General features: G+C 37.4%; 1 protein-coding gene across 10 annotated transcripts in view; it reads right to left on the reverse strand.

Annotated features, from left to right (window-relative positions):
• The window catches only part of srcin1a (SRC kinase signaling inhibitor 1a), a 100,352-nt gene that overhangs the window by 38,026 nt on the left and 42,974 nt on the right, over positions 1 to 19,352 (reverse strand). For 7 of the 10 annotated variants that reach the window (XM_026207971.1, XM_026208037.1, XM_026208009.1 and 4 more), the window contains 2 exons: positions 9,384 to 9,700; positions 393 to 419 (listed from right to left, as the gene is read on the reverse strand). In XM_026207971.1, the coding sequence (XP_026063756.1) occupies positions 393 to 419; positions 9,384 to 9,700 (344 nt within the window). The remainder of the gene's footprint in view (positions 1 to 392; positions 420 to 9,383; positions 9,701 to 19,352) is intronic. The other 3 variants (XM_026208020.1, XM_026207990.1, XM_026207981.1) reach the window with 1 other exon arrangement.

Genomic DNA, 19,352 nt, shown 5'->3' on the forward strand with positions numbered 1-19,352 from the left:
AAAAACATCTATAGAAACTCAGTTCTGTGTTCTGTTCTATCAAGTTTACTTAAGCTGTAAGACTTGGGTTCAATGTGCAGGTGTGTAAGAAAATGGAAGCGAGGAAAAGAGAAAGAAAGAACGGGGGAATGAGATTTACAAAGGTTTTTTTTTGTGAGATTTATTTCAATTTTGGCTACAATCGTGTACCTGCTACTCGGCCCAGACAAAATCTGCTGCATTTCTTTGTTGATTTTTGGGATGTGAGTTGTATAAAAATTGGTGCAGATTCAGAGTGGGCCTACAACCGACATCAATACATACCACATACATATAACATAAGAACACAAACAGGTATCAAAAGAACAAGTTTTTAATATAAGAACACACACAGAAGTAATCAAAGCACTTACCTTAAAGCTCCAGTAGTTTGGCTGCTGCTTTAGTAAGAGAGAGAAAAGAGAGAGAAAGAAAGAGAGAGCGTTACTTAGACATTTATCTCTGTGTGTGGTGACACCTCTTACACAGTCACCCTCTGCAACCATTTGACATCTTTTGTGATATAAGAATGTGAAGGAACATTTGAACAGAGACAGAAAGAACACATCTCACTGAGGATATTTGTCAGAATTTTTGGGAATTTTGGATATACTTACATTCACTTCAACTTTTTATAATAAGCAATTGAATGCAAAATAACTATAGCTAATATATTTGCATAATGTAAGGCATCTTTACACAAGCAAAGCAGAATTGCTCTAATTACTGCTTTCTTATTTATTCTCTGATTATAACTTCATATTTCCATCCACCATTCCATGTTTCTATATTCACAAGTCATATTAAACATGAGCATTATTGCAATATGCATTTATACTACCACCTTCACTACCGTTCAAAATTAAGGGCCAAAATATCTTTACATGTTTTGGAAATCATATTTTATGCACATCAAGGCTCCATTTATTTGATCAAAAATGCAGTAAAACGGTAATATTGAACAATATTACATAAATATAAACTTCATTACTTCAAAGTGTAATTTACTCCTTTGAGTTTACTCCTGTAATGGCAAAGCTGAATTTTTCCGCATTTTCAAGAAACAGCTGTGCTATTTAATATTTTTGTGAAAACCGTGATGCATTTTTTTTTCTCCAGAATACTTTGATGAAAGTTCAAAAAAAGCATTACTTAAATAAATATCTTATATATATTATAAATGTTTTTACTCTTACTTTTGGTCTATTTAAACTAAACCATTAAAAAACGTACTGAGCCGATAACTGTTGGTAGTAAATAAGCAGCAATAAACAGACTTTTTACACCACATATGCTGCGTCATATACAGCGATTTACAGCAGAGTAAAGATAGCACTAAAGCACATGATGAGACTGTGGCACATAATTCCTCTAGTCTGGTCATCCTATGGAGCGGTCCTGAATGGGCTGGCCCTCTAAATGAGTCTGCATGAAGGTATTTTGAGGCTTTCTCTCATCCGTCCATCAGCTGCCCTGCCTGACTGACAAGATTGCAGCAAATGGGAAAAAAAATTAATTAAACAGATCCCCTTCTGTGTCTATGCTTGGCCTGCTGCCCAGATCTATCAATCATACGGAAATTGGTCAGCTGTCTAAAGCGCTCTCACCTATCTCTCCCATTTCATCTGTTCATTTCACTTTTACTGAAAGTCAGAGACATCGCCAGCTAAAACCAGATTCTGATATTGTTGTCTTTGTTTCTTGGTTACTTTCTTTACTTTCTCTCTAACTGTCACTCTTTTGTTGGAATTGTTTTTTTTAGAGAGAGAGAGAGAGGGAGAGAGAGAGAAGTAATTTAAATCACTGTCATTTCCACCATAGAATGATTTGAGATGTGATGGAAATGACACTGTGGTGGAAATTATATTTAAAAAAAAAATTATTCTGTCATGAATATATGTCCAATGCATTACTAGACAGACATTACATTATTAGAAGACATTTTACGTAAACTACTGAATGTGAAAAGTGTGGTTAATAAAGTGTTTTATTTTCTTTATTCAGTTCATTAAAGCCACATGGCCTAAAGTGCCCCAAGTTCCCATATATTCTTTGAATTAAACTCAGACTGCTGCTAATTTGGTGAACCCAACCCTGATCGATCAAGACCTCTGAATATTTCATGGCCAAGTCTAGACTATTGTCAGCTGATTAAATGTGTGTGCGTGTACAAACACACATTTAGAAAGTAAAACATATTACAGCAAAAAGCGTCAACAAAATATTTCCTTCTACACAAGGCCAAAAATGTTGCTGAACTCCCTTGAAATTGGATGTTGATGTCAATGGTGTATAATAGCTCAGCACTCAAACAGCAGTACTTCAACATTATATTTTTATTCTAAAATAATATTCTGTGTATTCAATCACCTACATTTAACTTCGTGACGCTCATCCTGGCAATGCCCTACAGCGAGCAGCACGATGAAAAATACATGCAGCATGAGTTCGCAGTAGTGCTTTATTTATATTGAATCCACACAAACACTCCAAAGTTGAAGTTAAGACATCAGCTTATACACATTGCATCAAGGTCTCTCCAAAAAGAAAAAAACTTCACATATCTAATATTTATATCTATATTTACAGTAAGTGTTGGTCAGTGTGCCTGTGTTGCTGATATCTGGGAAAAAAAACTGGCCAACCCTTTTCAGATAATCCTGTGTTTATTCTGTTTCAAAACAGGTTTAACTGGTTTCTACATCTTGGCTGTTTTAATGATTGATTCTGCCCCTCCAGACAGAAATGGGTCAGATATAGGGGGAAGGGCATCACCTGCAGGGATTGATTCTGGGTTACCTGATGTCAGGTACTACTGAGCAGCAGATGGACCCATTGTTTTGTTCCCAGGAGGTGTTTACTGGTACTGAACTTCAGCATAAAGCCAAGCCTTGTGTGCAGCTGATGGTCAATCCAGGGGGATAAACCGTACTTTGGAACAGCTTTGAGATTCAAGTGCTGCTCAAGGACACAATATTAAATGTCTCCCAGTGGCATTTTCAAACCAAAGCATTCTCATATTATGTGGGACATGACTGTCTGAAGCATGAAAGGAATGACAGTGTAGTCAGTCTATACATCCCTTATATTCAACACACACACACACTCAAACTATGTGATTTTAAATTAAAAAATGTGATTTTAAATTAAAGGTGCATTAAGTAATTTTATTTTCAGGATTCATTGGCCACTAAAAAAAAGTGAACTTTAAAATGACATCTATCAACATGGACACAAGGTAAAATAAAAATAAAAAAACAACACTGCAAATGTTTTAGTAAACTGTAAATTAATTGTAAATTGTAAATTAAATGAATTGTAAATTAAAAACATTTCTTAACTGTATCAATTATATCAATTAAATATTGATTTTCTATTGTTAATAATGCCATATTAAAAAAATACTGTACAATAATATATATACATATACATATATGTATATATATATATATATATATATATATATATATATATATATATATATATATATATATATATATATATATATATATATATACACACACACACACACACACACACACACACATACACACACAGTTAAATGATGCTCATACACTTCTCTAAAAAGTACAACTCAATGTTTGTTTTTGTGAAAAGTGGGTACATCCCATAGGCGTAATGGTTTTTATACTGTACAAACTGTATTTTTTATGCCCTTACACCAACCCTACACCTAACCCTAACCCTCACAGGAAACTTTGTGCATTTTTACTTTCTCAAAAAAACTAATTCTGTATTTTTTATAAGTGTTTTGAAACATGGGTTACATCCTCAAAAGTCACCCTCTCCTTTTAATACCTGTGTCATACCCATGTCATTATATCAGTTGTGTCCTGATATCTCACAAAAACAAGAGCATACACACACACACACACACACACTTCAATGTGACAACCCTAAATTTCTCTCTTTGACGTAGCTATTGATAAATAGCAGAAATAACACAACTACCGACGGCATCATACTGGATCATAATTGAAGGGACACTTTGGCATCTTATGGATTTATGCACTGCAGGGCCGGTGAGCTGAGGCTTGGTGATGTTATTTTCCCATAACAAGCAGAATTCCGTAGAGAAGTATGAGGCCAGCATCCTCAGTTGCTTAGAAACAACTCTTAAAGGCTGTCTAAGCTGCGGCTGCCTTTGCCAGCAGAAAATTAACAGCATGATAATAGATGATACAGGTGCATCTGAAGCAACATTACAGATCACATGAAAAAAAGCACATCCAAAGTACAGTCAATACAGTTACTTGACTAAAATCAATGAAAAGTCTGCCCAAAGCGTAATGCTTGTGGTGAAATAAAAAAAGTACATCTGATAATAGTGTGCTATTTTATCAACAAGCATTGATGCACTAACTTAAAAAGTAACTTATATACACTGAAACTCACTCAAAAATCCTGAAATACTCTTTGTTTAATTTATAACTTCGAAAAATCAGTTTTACAGTGTAGTCACAGAATTAGAGTCTTGAACACACATGGACACAGGAAACACATTTGAAACATCTTATTATCAGGTGGAAATGGCCCGACCATTAGTTATTGGCACTGAACTCCACTGGCACATGGAAGTGAACCTATCTGAGATTATTTACAAAACCTAACCTCAACCCTACAGTAAGTCTTAAAGATACAGCAATAAACCCAACTAAACTGCTTGCTGTTAAATTCTAAGAGAGTTAAAACTGGCATTGAAGTACAAATATATATACGACTATGTTCCTGCAATAATCCTTAACTAGCTTTAATCAGGAGTACATAATGCAATACTTTAAAACTGTAATAGAGCATGCTCCCTTTAAATCCCCCTCCTGCATGCATCAGAGACGTAGCTTTTGTTTGCAAGTCAAATTCCACCATGTGAACCTACACATGAGCATTACAAACACTACACCTTTATTAAAGCAAAAGCACATTCTCATGCACACTAAACACAACAATCAGGCCTGAATACTAGTTGCATCTGATCCCGTGACCAGCATTAGTCTCCACCTGAGAAACATGTGTCAGCCCAGCAAGACGACATCCAGAGCCTACCGGAGTTATACACCACCTGACCTGAATGCAAAACAGCTCTTCCTTCCCTCACATGCACACAAGCATACAAATACATACAGTCACACATGTTCCCTCTCGCTGACATGCAGCTACACACACACTAGTCACACACTCCTGCACTCCTCAAACCCGAGTAGTGTCCATCTGCACGCAGTCACCACCTCAACCAAGCTCATAATAACCAAACAAATAAAGCCAACGCGGTTCTCACCTGCACCTGTATGCATGTGCACTAGTGAGTGTGCGTTCTCCCTACACACACACACACACGCATGCACACTCGCTAGATGCCTTCAGTCTTAGCAGCTGGCTGTCAGGTGTGCAGAATACTCATTCTCTTATTTCTGCCCTCTCTTTCTCTCTCCAGCACATGCGACGGCAGGTTCTTTATTTAATTCATTACAGCATCGGCTGGCATCTGGCTGCTGCTTTAACTCTTCCGTGCTGGAGTCTTGGGAAAAGGCTGGTAGAGGGTAATTAACTCTCCTCCTGCCGGTTTACACACTGTTGCACTCATCTGTCCCGTCTCTCCCTCTCTTCTTGTCCTCCTCTTCCCCCCCCCTTTCCATTATTCCACCACGGCTCCAGATAGGCAAATAAATAAGAATTCCTGTGAAGCCTCTTCTTTCAGAGCTAAGGCTATTCTGAATCCCTTCCCCTTTTTCTCCACTGTTTTTTTTTTTGCGTTCTATGTCACTCTCTCTCTCTCACTTCTCTTATTCCTTGTTCTCTCGTTCTCTCCAGCCTGACCTTTGCAATATGATATCACCAGTTTCTATATAAGGGCGGTGTTGCCTTGGCAACCATGGACTCCACCTGTCTCTCACCCAACCTCCCTCTCTCTCTCTCTCTCTCTCTCTCTCTCTCTCTCTCTCTCTCTCTCATTTGATCCTGTCATCTCTCACACACTTGCTGGGCATTAATGTCATGCTCAGGTATGTGATGAGAATCACATACATAAGGATGAAAGAGTTGTAAAATAGATGATGAAAAGACAAAGAGAGACTTTTCGAAACAGCCCTGCTGAAAAGACTAGCTCCGACCAGCATGAGTTTCCATGCTTATGCTGATTTGGTGCTTGTCTAGGTAATCGTCTATCATAGTCATGTTGTTCACCAACAAAAAATGCTCATTGACCAATCTACTTAAAGGAGTAGTTCATACAAAAAAGAAAATGAGCATCATTTATTCATGTTGTTCTAAATCTCTACAACTTTCATTGTTGCACAAAATGAATGTACTGGCCATTCTAGTCAATAAGAGTAATGTAGCTTTCAAGCTTCAAATAATGATTTAAACTTTAGTTATAAGAACTACTATTATGGTGCACTACATCTCTTTTAATAGCATTCATTGTAACTGCATGGATGAGAGCAACAACTAGAAACTAGTGATCGACCAGTATATAACCTAGACCAATTAATTAGAGCTTTTTGATTATGGCGTTCAGCCTCTAAGTTTTTCTCTTTACAAGTGCTTTAATAAGTAGGACTTTTATTTTCACATCACTAAAAATGGCAGAACATGAGCTCAGATGCACAGCAGCTCCCATTTTCAGCAAAAACTAATTTGTGTCTTTTAAATGATTTAACAAATACAGTATTAAATTTGACAAACTGTGTTGGTTACAGTGTTTATTTCCTTTTTAGTATAATGTTTTTAATAATTTCATTAGTTTGAATCCGTCCGTCCGTTTGTCCGTCAAGTTCAAAAGTGTCTTTTTCAACACTCATCCCTCTAAAAACATCAGCACAAATGGATTTTGAAAGACTTGAGCATAAACATGTCTGTTATTCCTGACTCTCTCTCTCTCTCTCTCTCTCTCTCTCTTTTCATGCACACAGCTGATTGGCTGACACTGGTTTGATGCAGTGACAGAACCCATATTTGAATACAGCATTACGTCACCCTCTTCCATAAGAACCAGTTGTTCCATTCACAGAGTGGCGCTGTGCTGTTTTGCTGTATTCTAGCATGCAACTGCCTGTTTTTTATGGTGATTACAAAATGTTTCAATTAAATTTTTTGACAGCTTCTCTCAAGCTGTGCGAAAACTGGGGATATTAAGCCTATGCCACCAGTGACTGAAGAGTTTGTATGTACTGCAGGCTCTTCAGACTGTCAGCCTAAATTTTTTTGTGCATATATCCAACTGGAATCAGATGTAGATGACTAACTGTCCACACTGTGTATCGCAACTGTACAAATCTGATTTGTGTCCCATAGCGTTCTTTCTTTTTACTGAATATCTGCATTGGTTTCTATGGCAATGCTGTTGTAGCCGTGTCCCCGACTAAGGATTTCCATAGTTGAATCAGAATTTTCGAATCTTGCCGGTATTCGACTAATAGTCAAATCATATGTTTGGGGGTGGGGCAAAATACATTGAGTCAAGTCAGACATTCGACAGCCATAATTACTGATGTTGACACACAGGAAAAATGTGTAACAAATGCCTCGCAGATACAGACAGGTAAATAATGTTTTGATTAAAAGATATTTACCACTAAACATCAGCGGAACCCTAACGATTCACAATTTTTACAATAGTGCTCTCATTATAAAGTTAGCCTATATTAATGTTCTGGATTTCTGTTTTGAGCTGCGCGCGCTGAAGATTACCAGTAGAGTGACGCATTTGATAGCAAGTTTTTAATCAATGGGATTAAACTCATAATTTCATGTAGAATATGCTTCGTTATTTATACAATATAACGTTAATATTAGGACTTATAGGCTATCTGCAAAAAGAGACCGATTGCAAATGAACGTGTCTGTGCGGCTCTGAATGAACTCCTTTTGTGGATGCGTTCTTCACGCAACAATGTGCAGAAACACGGCAGCTAAACTCTAAAAATTCACAGCATTTTATTATAATGGTCTTCTCATTATAATGGTATGGGTGTAACAGTCCAGTCATGTGTTATTAATATTCTGCATTGTAGTTTGTCCTGCTCGCGCTGCATGCTGAAGAGATACCGTAGTACTACATTGAAGCGCTTGACTCAAAACCAAATTCATCTTATCAGGTAAATAATATATGCACGATATATTTACACCGGCTGAAATGTTTCGAAATCTCTTGTACCCTACCTGATCGAAAAAATCCAGTCTCTACCTGTGTCAGTTTGAGTCTTGGTAAAGTTTTAAATCCCTCCCGCTAAGATGCTCCTGTTGGTCACTGATTATGAAAAGTGAAACATAAATCTATAGGGGTTGAATTTATTCACACACTTTAAAATATTTATTCGACTGTGAGATTGGTAGTCAAATCAGGCTCCTCGAATCAAAGTATCGAATTGTCGACTATTTGGGGTCACCCCTATGCTGTTGCATTCATTCCTATGCTCAAAAAGAACTATAACAGCAATACAGTTTGCAATCCAGATGTCGACTTACAACATGTATACATGTTGCCATCCAGCCGCATTATATTTAATTTTATGAGGCAGCAGCAGAAACACAGGAAGCTGGAATGTGCGACTTTCCGTGATGCCGTCTCCACTGGTTTCAAAACCCAAAGAGGTTTGTATACTAGTTGTATATTGTCTTTTTCTCCTTGACTTGTACTACGCAACAACACAATCTTGTTTCCGCAAAAACTTTCAGAATCATTACTACAAAAACGTCAGACGTGCTTACGTTTTACATGGGCTAAGAACGTAAAAGAACCATGCTAAATCCAATCTGAATGTTCATAATGTGTCAATGGCTCCTTCGGAAGTCCTCTAAGATGGGTACAATTTCAAAGTCACATGTTGTGCATCTTTTGTGTGTGAGAGTGTGTCCATGCACACTTAATGTTATTTACACAAGCAGCTGAATCAACGCTCTTTTGTAGTTACTGGAGTAACACTCCCATTAACCAGTCAGAGGCTTAATGATGTCGCAAGGATGTTGAATCAAGAACCTGTCCTGTGTGTGTTCAGTTTTTTAAATACACACACAATACCAACACTGATGATAACAAGACATGTTTCTTGAGCAGCAAGTCAGCAAATTAGAATGGTTTCATCTCTGATACGACATCAGCTTATTAAGCAACAGACTGAAAATGTAAAAAATAGCTTATTTACAGAAGTCCATGATTAGAAGTTACTGTATATTAAAAAAAAAAAAAAAAAAGAAAAAGAAGAAAAAAAAACATATATAAAATAAAATACACTGTTCAAGCCCTAACCCAGCCCTAAACTTAATATGACTGGTGAATTATAATGTTGTTCCATGACTAACAATTATATTGATCCAGCAACATCAAACAAGGTAAACCTCGTACATACCTGTTCACGTGCGCTTCTCTCTGCAGTGCCCCTCATGCTGCCGTGTGAGGGGGATGGTGAGGGTGGTAGGGAGTGCTGAGGAGGGTACTTGTTCTTCAGGTGGTCCATGAATGTGTCCCGCTTGCGTTCCATGTCGGCCTTGTGCAGGTTGGTGAGGGCCTCCAGGCTCTGGGCGGCGATGACCGTGTGCCGGTGTTCAGAGGTGTGGACCAGCCCCACATTGGAGAAGCGTCGCGTGCTGTTTCCCAGCGTCCGATATTCACGCGGGTACTCCAGGTCATCTGTGGACATCATGTGACCTCCGCCACGCTCAGGGTCTGGTTTGAGGGAGAGATGAAAGGGGGCCAGGAAGAGTTGAGGAATGTGAAGAGTGTGGCACCAGCATGCATGCATCCATTCAGTCATGCACGAACACACACACGCATCAGCGCAAATGCATACACAGACAGACAGACGGTGGAGGAGAATGAGGTGAAGGGAAGGAAGAGAGAAAAATGGGATGCAATGTTAGACTTATTTCAAGAGCGAGTGGCTGCTCCCTGCAAAGTTATTGATCTCAGGTTTGGTCAAAAAGAGGTAACTAAGAAAAAATTAAAGCACTGAGCTATAGATCAGTAAAACAAAAGAAGAAGAAGAAGAAGAAGAATGGAGCCAAAATTTCTCTGTAGGAGATTACATTTTGCGTTGCCTGGCGATTCGTCTGTTGTCATCTGATGTGGATTTCTTATTTTCCAAACACGCATGCTGGCACACATCCTGCACGAGCATGTACCACTGCATGCAAATTCACATATACATATATCAGGGGCGTCATGTACAATGTTTTTTTGAGGGGGGCACCAGTGCTAGGCTCATTTTATGCCCTAGATGAGATAAGTGCTTTTATGCACTTTTCCACAACTTAAAGAAATTTAGTTCACCCAAAAATGAAAATTCTGTCATCATTATCATTAACATTAACCTCATATCATTTTTAAGGCTGCACCTGCAATAACATCCTTTCCTACAATATACAGTAGCAGGCGAAAAACAATATGATAGAAGCAGTATTTTGGAATTCACAGTACTCATAAAAGAGTAGGTAAAAAGTACCATGATGACCTACTACTTCAGGCTAGACTCCTGTGCAAGTGCACACCCAGTTATTAGGAAATTATTTGGAGAGGATTTCTGAATGCCAGTGCAACTAATGCTGGTCACATGCTAATGACAACATGTCGAATATATCGTGCCCAGATTACATTCACACTATACACATTTATACTATATACAACTGTTTTTTTAGCAGTACCAATGTAATTTCCTATTCGGATTAAGTAACTAGTCAAGAGATTATGTAATTTCAGATGCAGCATAAGACATTGCAAAAGTAATCACACAAACCTCACTGGTTTCTCATGTGTCAGATTTGAGCTTCCGTGTTAACCATATTTGATGTTAATCAATGTTTATATGCAAAATGAAATCTGTTCATGAAAGCAATCATGTCTCTTCAGAAGACTTAGATTAAACATCCAAACTTGGATTAAATGCTTGGTTCATATGGATTAATTTTGCAATGTTTTATGTACTTCTTAATGTGTAAAAGTTTTGGTTGCATGAACTTTCAATGAATGAACAAAAAGGATGAGCGAATAATAAAAGTATCTTCATTTGGTTCAAAAAAGGAACAAGTAATGGGAAAGAATGACATGAGGGTGAGTAAATGTTGACAGACATTTCATTTAATCATTTAGTTAAGTCGAATTAAGAAGATGGGGAAAAAATCTATAGGTGAGGAAAGCTCTTAAAATCTGTTATAAAAAAGTGATTCTATAATATAGCGAAATATTTGTTACCAGCAGGGGCAAGCTGAATCATGCTTACCAGCCAAACTTTGACACCGTGGTTTACTGTATGGGCCCCCTCAGCTTAAAAGTGCATGATACTTCTGACAAAGTATCAAAAATAAAATAAAAATATATTCACGCACTCCCAAAATGCACATGTAGCTTCACCGCACCCCCTCACTTGCTCATAAAGACCGGCAGGAACAGCGGCTAATGCACATCGCACACAAAACAACACTCATTGTGGTCGGGCAGTATGCAGAGACAAGACATTGACATACAATTGACAAAACCACTGGAACAAAATGGCAGGCCAGTCAGAGGCTCTGATTGGCCAGAGGCAGGACGACATGAGGGGATATGGGAGTGGCTGGGTGTGGTTACCTTGCTTCGGAAAGCAGGCCCCAACACTGGCTGAAAAAACAAAGCATCAACCACAGTTAAGTTCCTTATTCTCTCTTTCTTTCATTCTCTCTTTCATACAGACACACGATAATTGCCATTGGTTCTTTTGGCAAGAATTGATTCCCAAATCATCTCTATATTTTATGCAAAAGGAACAGGAACATTGTTCAGTCATAATACGAAAAATAAAACCCTACACGAGGAGCAAATTCTCTGACTGCTGTTCACGAAAACTAGAAAGGCGCTTCTCACATTGCTGGTGTTGTTTTTTTGCGTAAACAGAAGCTTTCTGTAGAAGCTTTCTGTTCCAACCGAAAAACCTCCCCGAGCACCTTCTGTCAGGAATTTATGAGTCTCGCTGTCAGCTTCCTTGAAGCTGCTGAAAAAACAAATACAAACACCCACACAATCACTACATTAAACTTTACATTTATCAACCATTCCTCCTTCTAGCTACTACTCTTACTTATTTTCTCTTTCACACGTTAACAATTTCAAACCTCATAGCATCTTATGACTAACATCAATAAATACATCTTAAAAGAACAAAGAGTATATGTTTTTGATGTTGTAAGGTGTTTGTGTGTGTTGCAAGGTTTTCAGCAGGAGTGAGCTCAGAAAAGGTACGTATCGTTCTTGATTGCTTGTGTTGGGTAATTTTGTTAATAAATTGTTAATGAAGTATCTGAATGTTTTAATGGGCTGAAATCTAGCCCCTGGTGATGGAATCCTCCATTTATACCTGAGGCCAGATTACAGGAACACACGAGCATTAAAAAAAACTGCTGAAAGCTGCAGGTGACATAGAGGTACACTATAAAGTAAGTGTTGAGTTTCACATTCCTGTTTCATTTTTGTCTATGCCTGAAATAGATTGTGCTGCTTAATAGTTTTATAGAGACAATACCATAACGGAAAGTTTCAAAGAACTGCACTTTGTTAACTTATTTAATGTTTTGATCAGTTTAACGCATCCTCGTTTAATAAAAAGTGGTTTCTTTAAGAACTGACCAAACTTTTGAAGTTTGTGTAGTGACAAACAACAACAAATTATTCACTGGAATGCCAAATTAAAGTGTGATTATTCACATTCTATTAATTTTGTAAATGAAAATTAGTTACTAAGGTTATTAAGTGAGACATTTTTGACAGCCTTTCATAAGAAGTAAAAAACTGTTGTGATGAACTGGCACTTGATATATGATATGATATGATATGATATTATATTATAGTATATTGTGTAGAGTATAGTATAGTGTAGTATAGTATATTTAAATATGTGCCAAGTCATTTCCACTAAAAAAAAATAAAAAAAAATATTCAGATCATGTGCTTCCAGCTGAGTGGGATATTAATCACTCTTTATGACTCAACTTTCACCATGGTCTGCCTATTGCCCCTTCACCCCCTTCCAGGAAGCTTGGGGCTAAAAACACCATCACCATCCAATGAATTATTCAGATTATTTTTGAAGCATTGAATCTGAAAGCAGCTGGTGTTTTATTAAGCAGAGCTGATGCTTTAAGAGAAACAGACAGCATCGGAGCTCCTGAGGAATGGATAAATTTAATGACCTTGTGGTTAATGTTGTTAGCATTGAATACTTTAATAGCATTCACACTCTCCTGAGGAGGAGCATAATCTTTCAGTGAGCGGCCTGTTGAAGGACAGACAGAACTGATACCGACTTACCATGATACTTGCTCTAGGGAGTTTGAACCACTAATAGACCCTGACAAAGTGACTAAACTGTGTTAGCTTTAGCAGTAAGAGATTTGAATGGAAGCAAGAAGGACATGTTCATTTCACTTAAACAGGCAGAATAATTGAGTGATATCATGGTGATAAAGTTGTTCTGAGAACAACTGCATATTGGTGACTGTACTAATAAAGCCCAGCCAATGGTAATTTGATGTTCTTAACTTAATATAGTATATAGTGGAATCCTATTCATTTCAGTGTCACATGATCCTTCAGAAATTATTTTCATTTGCTGCTCAAAAAAAAAAAAAAAAAGATTTCTTATTGGTATCAATGTTTAAGAGGTTCAACTGAACAGAATTGATCTGAAATGGAAATAGAAATTTTGTAATATTCTAAATATTAAAAAGGGGTATCAGTAATAGTAGTTGTAGTCCTCTAACTATGGTAATGAGGAGACATTCATGGTTTTACATATGGATACTGTGGCTTAACGTAATACATACAAAATGCTAGAGCTGAAATATGATTACTATACAAGAACTATAGTAAATGTACCTTTAATGTGTATGAAAAATAATGCAATCACATGTAGCTCTGCTCAGAGCTGTATTAGATTAAAGTAAGTCAAAGGGGACCTCTTTGGTTAAATTTGAGTCCACACTGGACCAGATTAATGCAATAAAGCCAAAAGCCTTCAAGCATTGATTCCAAGAAAACTGCACCCTGCTGTCTCATTCTCTCATCTCAGATCATTTACCCTCAGCTACTCATTCTTCTAATAAAGACAAAATGCTGGAACAAAATAACCATCTTGAGTGTAAGGAAACAAAGGGCATTGATCTGACATGTGCATGGAAGCACATATCTTCAGCGAAGAGAGTCGACCCATGTGCTAAAAGCAGGTAACTGCCACAGGCACTGAGAAAATGAGAGAGAACAGACAATGCCGGAAGTGGAGAAGGGTTGTTTGCCTCCATCCATCACAGAAGCCAAGCTAGAATTACTCTGACAGGCAAAATCAATGCAAAATAACAGCCTGAGAACTTGTTAGCAAGACCTTTTCAAAAAGTACAAGAGAACAATGACGTTTAGCGAGCAAGGAGGAGTAAGGGAGAGAAAATGAGAGCTAACAAACTCTAAACACTAAAGCCATCTTTATCCCACTGTTATGAAGAAATACTGTGTGCAAAGGCAATAACCGTGCTGAATACAATGAGTGTGTGGATTCTCTGATAACTTCACAGCACAGCATTGTATTGCTGCATATTTATTCGAGAGACCTTTTTGTATCTTCCAGGGATCAGAATGACTTCAGTTTCATATTTAACATCCATAAAAAAGGTTGCAGCTAAAAATAAATAAATAAATAAATTGACAAGCAATTATACAATTCCTAAACTAAAAAAGTTTCTATTCGCATCATAGTGGCAACACCAGCATGTTAACATAATATATATATATATGTAAGAGTGTGTGACTTCTAGTTAAGTGGAGCAGTAGCTGCACCCAATCAATATACACCTGTGGAACAGATGACCAATCAGAGTAAAGAAAACCCCTGGCACATTCTAGGAATCTGTACATTGAAGAAACAGCAATGAAAACAAAGGCTACATATTTTGTATTGAAATACAATAAACGTTCATCTTCTAATGACTCCCCTCTCATCTTCCCCCCTGGCTGTTCCTTAAACCACAGTGAAACACACACATGCTGCCATCAGGGAGACACGACTGCCTTCTGCTCGCCTGGGAGCCCATCAGGAGCATATGGAGAGGAGAGAGAGGAGGTTATGAATGATGGGGAGGCAGAGTAGAGACAGGAAAGAAACAGGCAGGGGAGTAATGCACCAATTTGTTTTGAAGGGAGACCAGTGGCAATCCTGACACTCCTGGACTAATATATATATTAGGCTCAGTAAGAGTACTTTTATACAGCAAGGATGCATCAACTTGACCAAAAGTGGCACTGACAATACATAATATTTATAGTTCTTGTGAACTTTCTATTCATCAAAGAATCCTGAAAAAATGCATTATGGTTTCCACAATGTTTCCAAATTGATAATACAAGGAATTGTTTCTTAAGCAGCAGAAGAGCATTTGGTGATTTCACAAGGATCATGTGACACTGAAGACTTGAGTAAGGGCTGCCATCACTGAAATCACATTTTTTAATATTACAACAGAAAACCTGCCCACACTAAAAAATTTTAAAGTATTGATTTGAAATCATAGCGTTTAACATTTGTGACTGTATTTTTTATCACATATACACACACGCACACACATGTACATGGTACGGAAACTTTAGGCTGGTTTCATTTAATTAAGTTGGTTTTTGTTCTTGAATACCCATATTTACAATACATCCTCAGTGAAATCACTGCAAATGTAAGATCACATAAAATGGTTCAGCTGAGCTTATTGATTCAACAGGAGACACTTTTCCTATCTGTTGCTATTTCATTCTTGTTTTACCTTTTGATTTTGTAATACATTATGTAAATTCTACCAAGTTATGCAAAAACATATTTTCCTTAATACACACACTTACAAATGTGCACAGAACCCTCCATTATGCTGTCTATGCTGCAAACACACAAAGCCAGAACTTAACATCAGTTGTTTATCAGTGTTTTAGTGCACACTAAAACAGCACCAGCCTATTTTTACAATGGCCTCTAGAGTTTGGCTGCTCAACAACCACACTGGCTTTTCACCAAGGATCTTTTTAAAAGAGAAATGTGTAATTTCTGTGCCACTAGTGTTACCCAACTTATCAATGTTTTAACAAGGTTTTAACTGGTTAGCAGTAGTTAGGCCGTCCTTGGAAAAAACATATTTCTCCACTGAGCCATTCAAAATTAACAATGCATCCCAAACGTATATTTGTCAGCCAAGCCCCTTTGACCTAACATGAACATGACCTAACATGAGAAATATTTAAATAATTAAACAACACATTTGCATGATCACGGTTCCCTGATATCGGCTAATGGTCACACAACATGCAATCAAAAATGTTTACTTATACTTTTTACATTTTATTGTTTTTTATTTATTTATAATAATTAATTAATAGCTTTTCATGAAAACACAAACCCCCTGGGGTTTGCAAAGCCCAACCAAATAAGACTTAAAATGTCTTAACTGACATAATGGGAAAATAAATCTCACAAATTCCCTTTTAGAGTTAACCATCAGAACCATAAAGTATAGTATAAGTGCAGTTAAGTACTAACTCATTTAAACTAATTAATTATTTTGGTATTAAACGATGCAAATTTCACATTCAAAACATTGCAATTATTTTAAAAAGCCAAAGGCATATTCTAAATGGAACCCTATTAAATGTAATGAGTTATTCAGGGTGAATTATTCTGGTGGATATACAGTAATAGCACGGCTGAAAACACACACAAAAAGCAATAATTCAGTTAATTCCAGGAGATATGTAAAATCCATCCAGTGGGAGGAGATGCCATCGGTCAGATGTTGTTAAACAAAACTAAATAACTGCAACTATTCAATCACTCCTCCTCTCTCTTTCTGTGGTTGTAGACAGAGAAAAGAGACCTTTCCTCGCTGTTGTATAATTGCTATTACGACCTAGGGGCCATCAAACTGACTGAGAAACAACTTTTTCTCTAACAAGTCCATTATGGATGAGTCACACAATCAGAAACACATTCACAGACATACACGGACTGAGAAAAGCAAACAAAAGTAGCAGTGCACAGCCGCCTCTCTCTGTTGCATGCGGTGTTCTATCTCCTCATCTTCAGCATCAGATGTTTGAGAAGTGTTCATTATTTAGCTCAGCTCTGGAAGATTTGATTACACTCTAACAGTGAGATTGAGAATCAATCTGGTTTTTCCCTTAATGTTCGCAATACCATTACAAAAACACTCAACTCACTACGGTTGGGGCGGATTACCAGCTTGTTTGTGTCCCCTGGTGTTAATAGCAGGCTTTTTAATTAATCTAAACAAGAGTTCGCCATCCCCCGTCTCTCTTACTCAGTCACTGTGGAGACTCATCCCACGAGAAATGACAAAAACAAGACTGCTAACAATGTCAATGTTTGATGAGACAGAGGCGGTTTTTAATCTTAAAAACAAATATTTTACTACACATAAGAGAGTGTATGTCTATGTGGGTTTCATCTTTAACATGCTTCTGAAAACCATCGGAGACATCATTAAAGAAGCTGAGAGAGAAACACTTCATCTGCTTGCAGTTTTGCTCCACAGACGTTCAGTCTAGCAGAACACTTACTGTCAAACAGTCTCAGAAAACATTTGATCACAGATGTACAGGAATATAAAATCAAATAAAATATGAGTTATAATAAATTAAAAAAGGTTGTTATTACCTGCTACATAATCACTGTAGGTAATAATATCGCTCATATCATCATTGCCACTACAACTTGTGAGTGTGATATACAACAATTCAATAAACAAGAAGTTAATATTGAGTTAGACCTTTAAAACAGTTATAACTTACAAATCCGATTCCAAAAAAGTTGGGACACTGTACAAATTGTGAATAAAAACAGAATGTAATGATGTTGAAGTTTCAAATTTCAATATTTTATTCAGAATACAACATAGATGACATATCAAATGTTTAAACTGAGAAAATGTATCATTTTAAAGGAAAAATAAGTTGATTTAAAATTTCATGGCATCAAAACATCTCAAAAAAGTTGGGACAAGGCCATGTCTCTTCTTCCTGCTTTGTGCTCGTGGGACATGGCGTCCCAGTTTTCCAAAAAGAACTTCAAATTTTGATTCGACTGACCACAGAACAGTTTTCCACTTTGCCACAGTTTATTTTAAATGACCCTTGGCCCATAGAAAATGCCTGCACTTCTGGATCATGTTTAGATATGGCTTCTTTTTTGACCTATAGAGTTTTAACTGGCGACAAATGGCACGGTGGATTGTGTTCACCGACAATGTTTTCTGGAAGTATTCCCGAGACCATGTTGTGATTTCCATTACAGTAGCATTCCTGTATGTGATGTAGTGTCGTCTAAGGGCCCGAAGATCACGGGCATCCAGTATGGTATTCCGGCCTTGACCCCTACGCACAGAGATTGTTCCAGATACTCCGAATCTTTGGATGACATTATGCACTGTAAATGATGATAACTTCATACTCTTTGCAATTTTTCTCCCAGAAACTCCTTTCTGATATTTCTCCAACATTTTTTTGCCACAGCATTTGGGGAATTGGTGATCCTCTCCCCATCTTGACTTCTGAGAGACACTGCCACTCTGAGAGGCTCTTTTTATACCCAATCATGTTGCCAATTGACCTAATAAATTGCAAATTGGTCCTCCAGCTGTTTCTTATATTTACATTTAACTTTTCTGGCATCTTCTTGCCACCTGTCCCAACTTTTTTGTAATGTGTAGCTCTTATGAAATCCAAAATGAGTCAATATTTGGCATGATATTTCAAAATGTCTCACTTACAACATTTGATATGTTATCTATATTCTATTGTGAATAAAATATAAGTTTATTTTAATTTGATATTGAATTTAATTTTAATAAGATTTGTAAAAAAAAAAAAAAAAAAAAGTCACATGACATTCAGCCAAGTATGGTGACCCATATTCAGAATTCGTGCTCTGCATTTAACCCATCTGAAGTGCACACACACACACTGTGAACACACACCCAGAGCAGTGGGCAGCCATTTATGCTGCGGCGCCCGGGGAGCAGTTGGGGGTTCGATGCCTTGCTCAAGGGCATCTCAGTCGTGGTATTGAGGGTGGAGAGAGCACTGTACATGCACTCCCCCCACCCACAATTCCTGTCGGCCCGAGACTCGAACTCACAACCCTTCGATTGGGAGTCCAACCCTCTAACCATTAGGCCACGACTTCCCCTTCCTAAATTATTCCATTCCTTTTTTATACACAATTTGTACAGTGTCCCAACGTTTTTGGAATCGGGTTTGTATTTAGTAACTGTTTCAAATAAGTATAAAGTGTGAACCATTATTGCTGACT

This window comes from Carassius auratus, chromosome 3 (assembly GCF_003368295.1).
Source record: "Carassius auratus strain Wakin chromosome 3, ASM336829v1, whole genome shotgun sequence".
Taxonomy (NCBI): domain Eukaryota; kingdom Metazoa; phylum Chordata; class Actinopteri; order Cypriniformes; family Cyprinidae; genus Carassius; species Carassius auratus.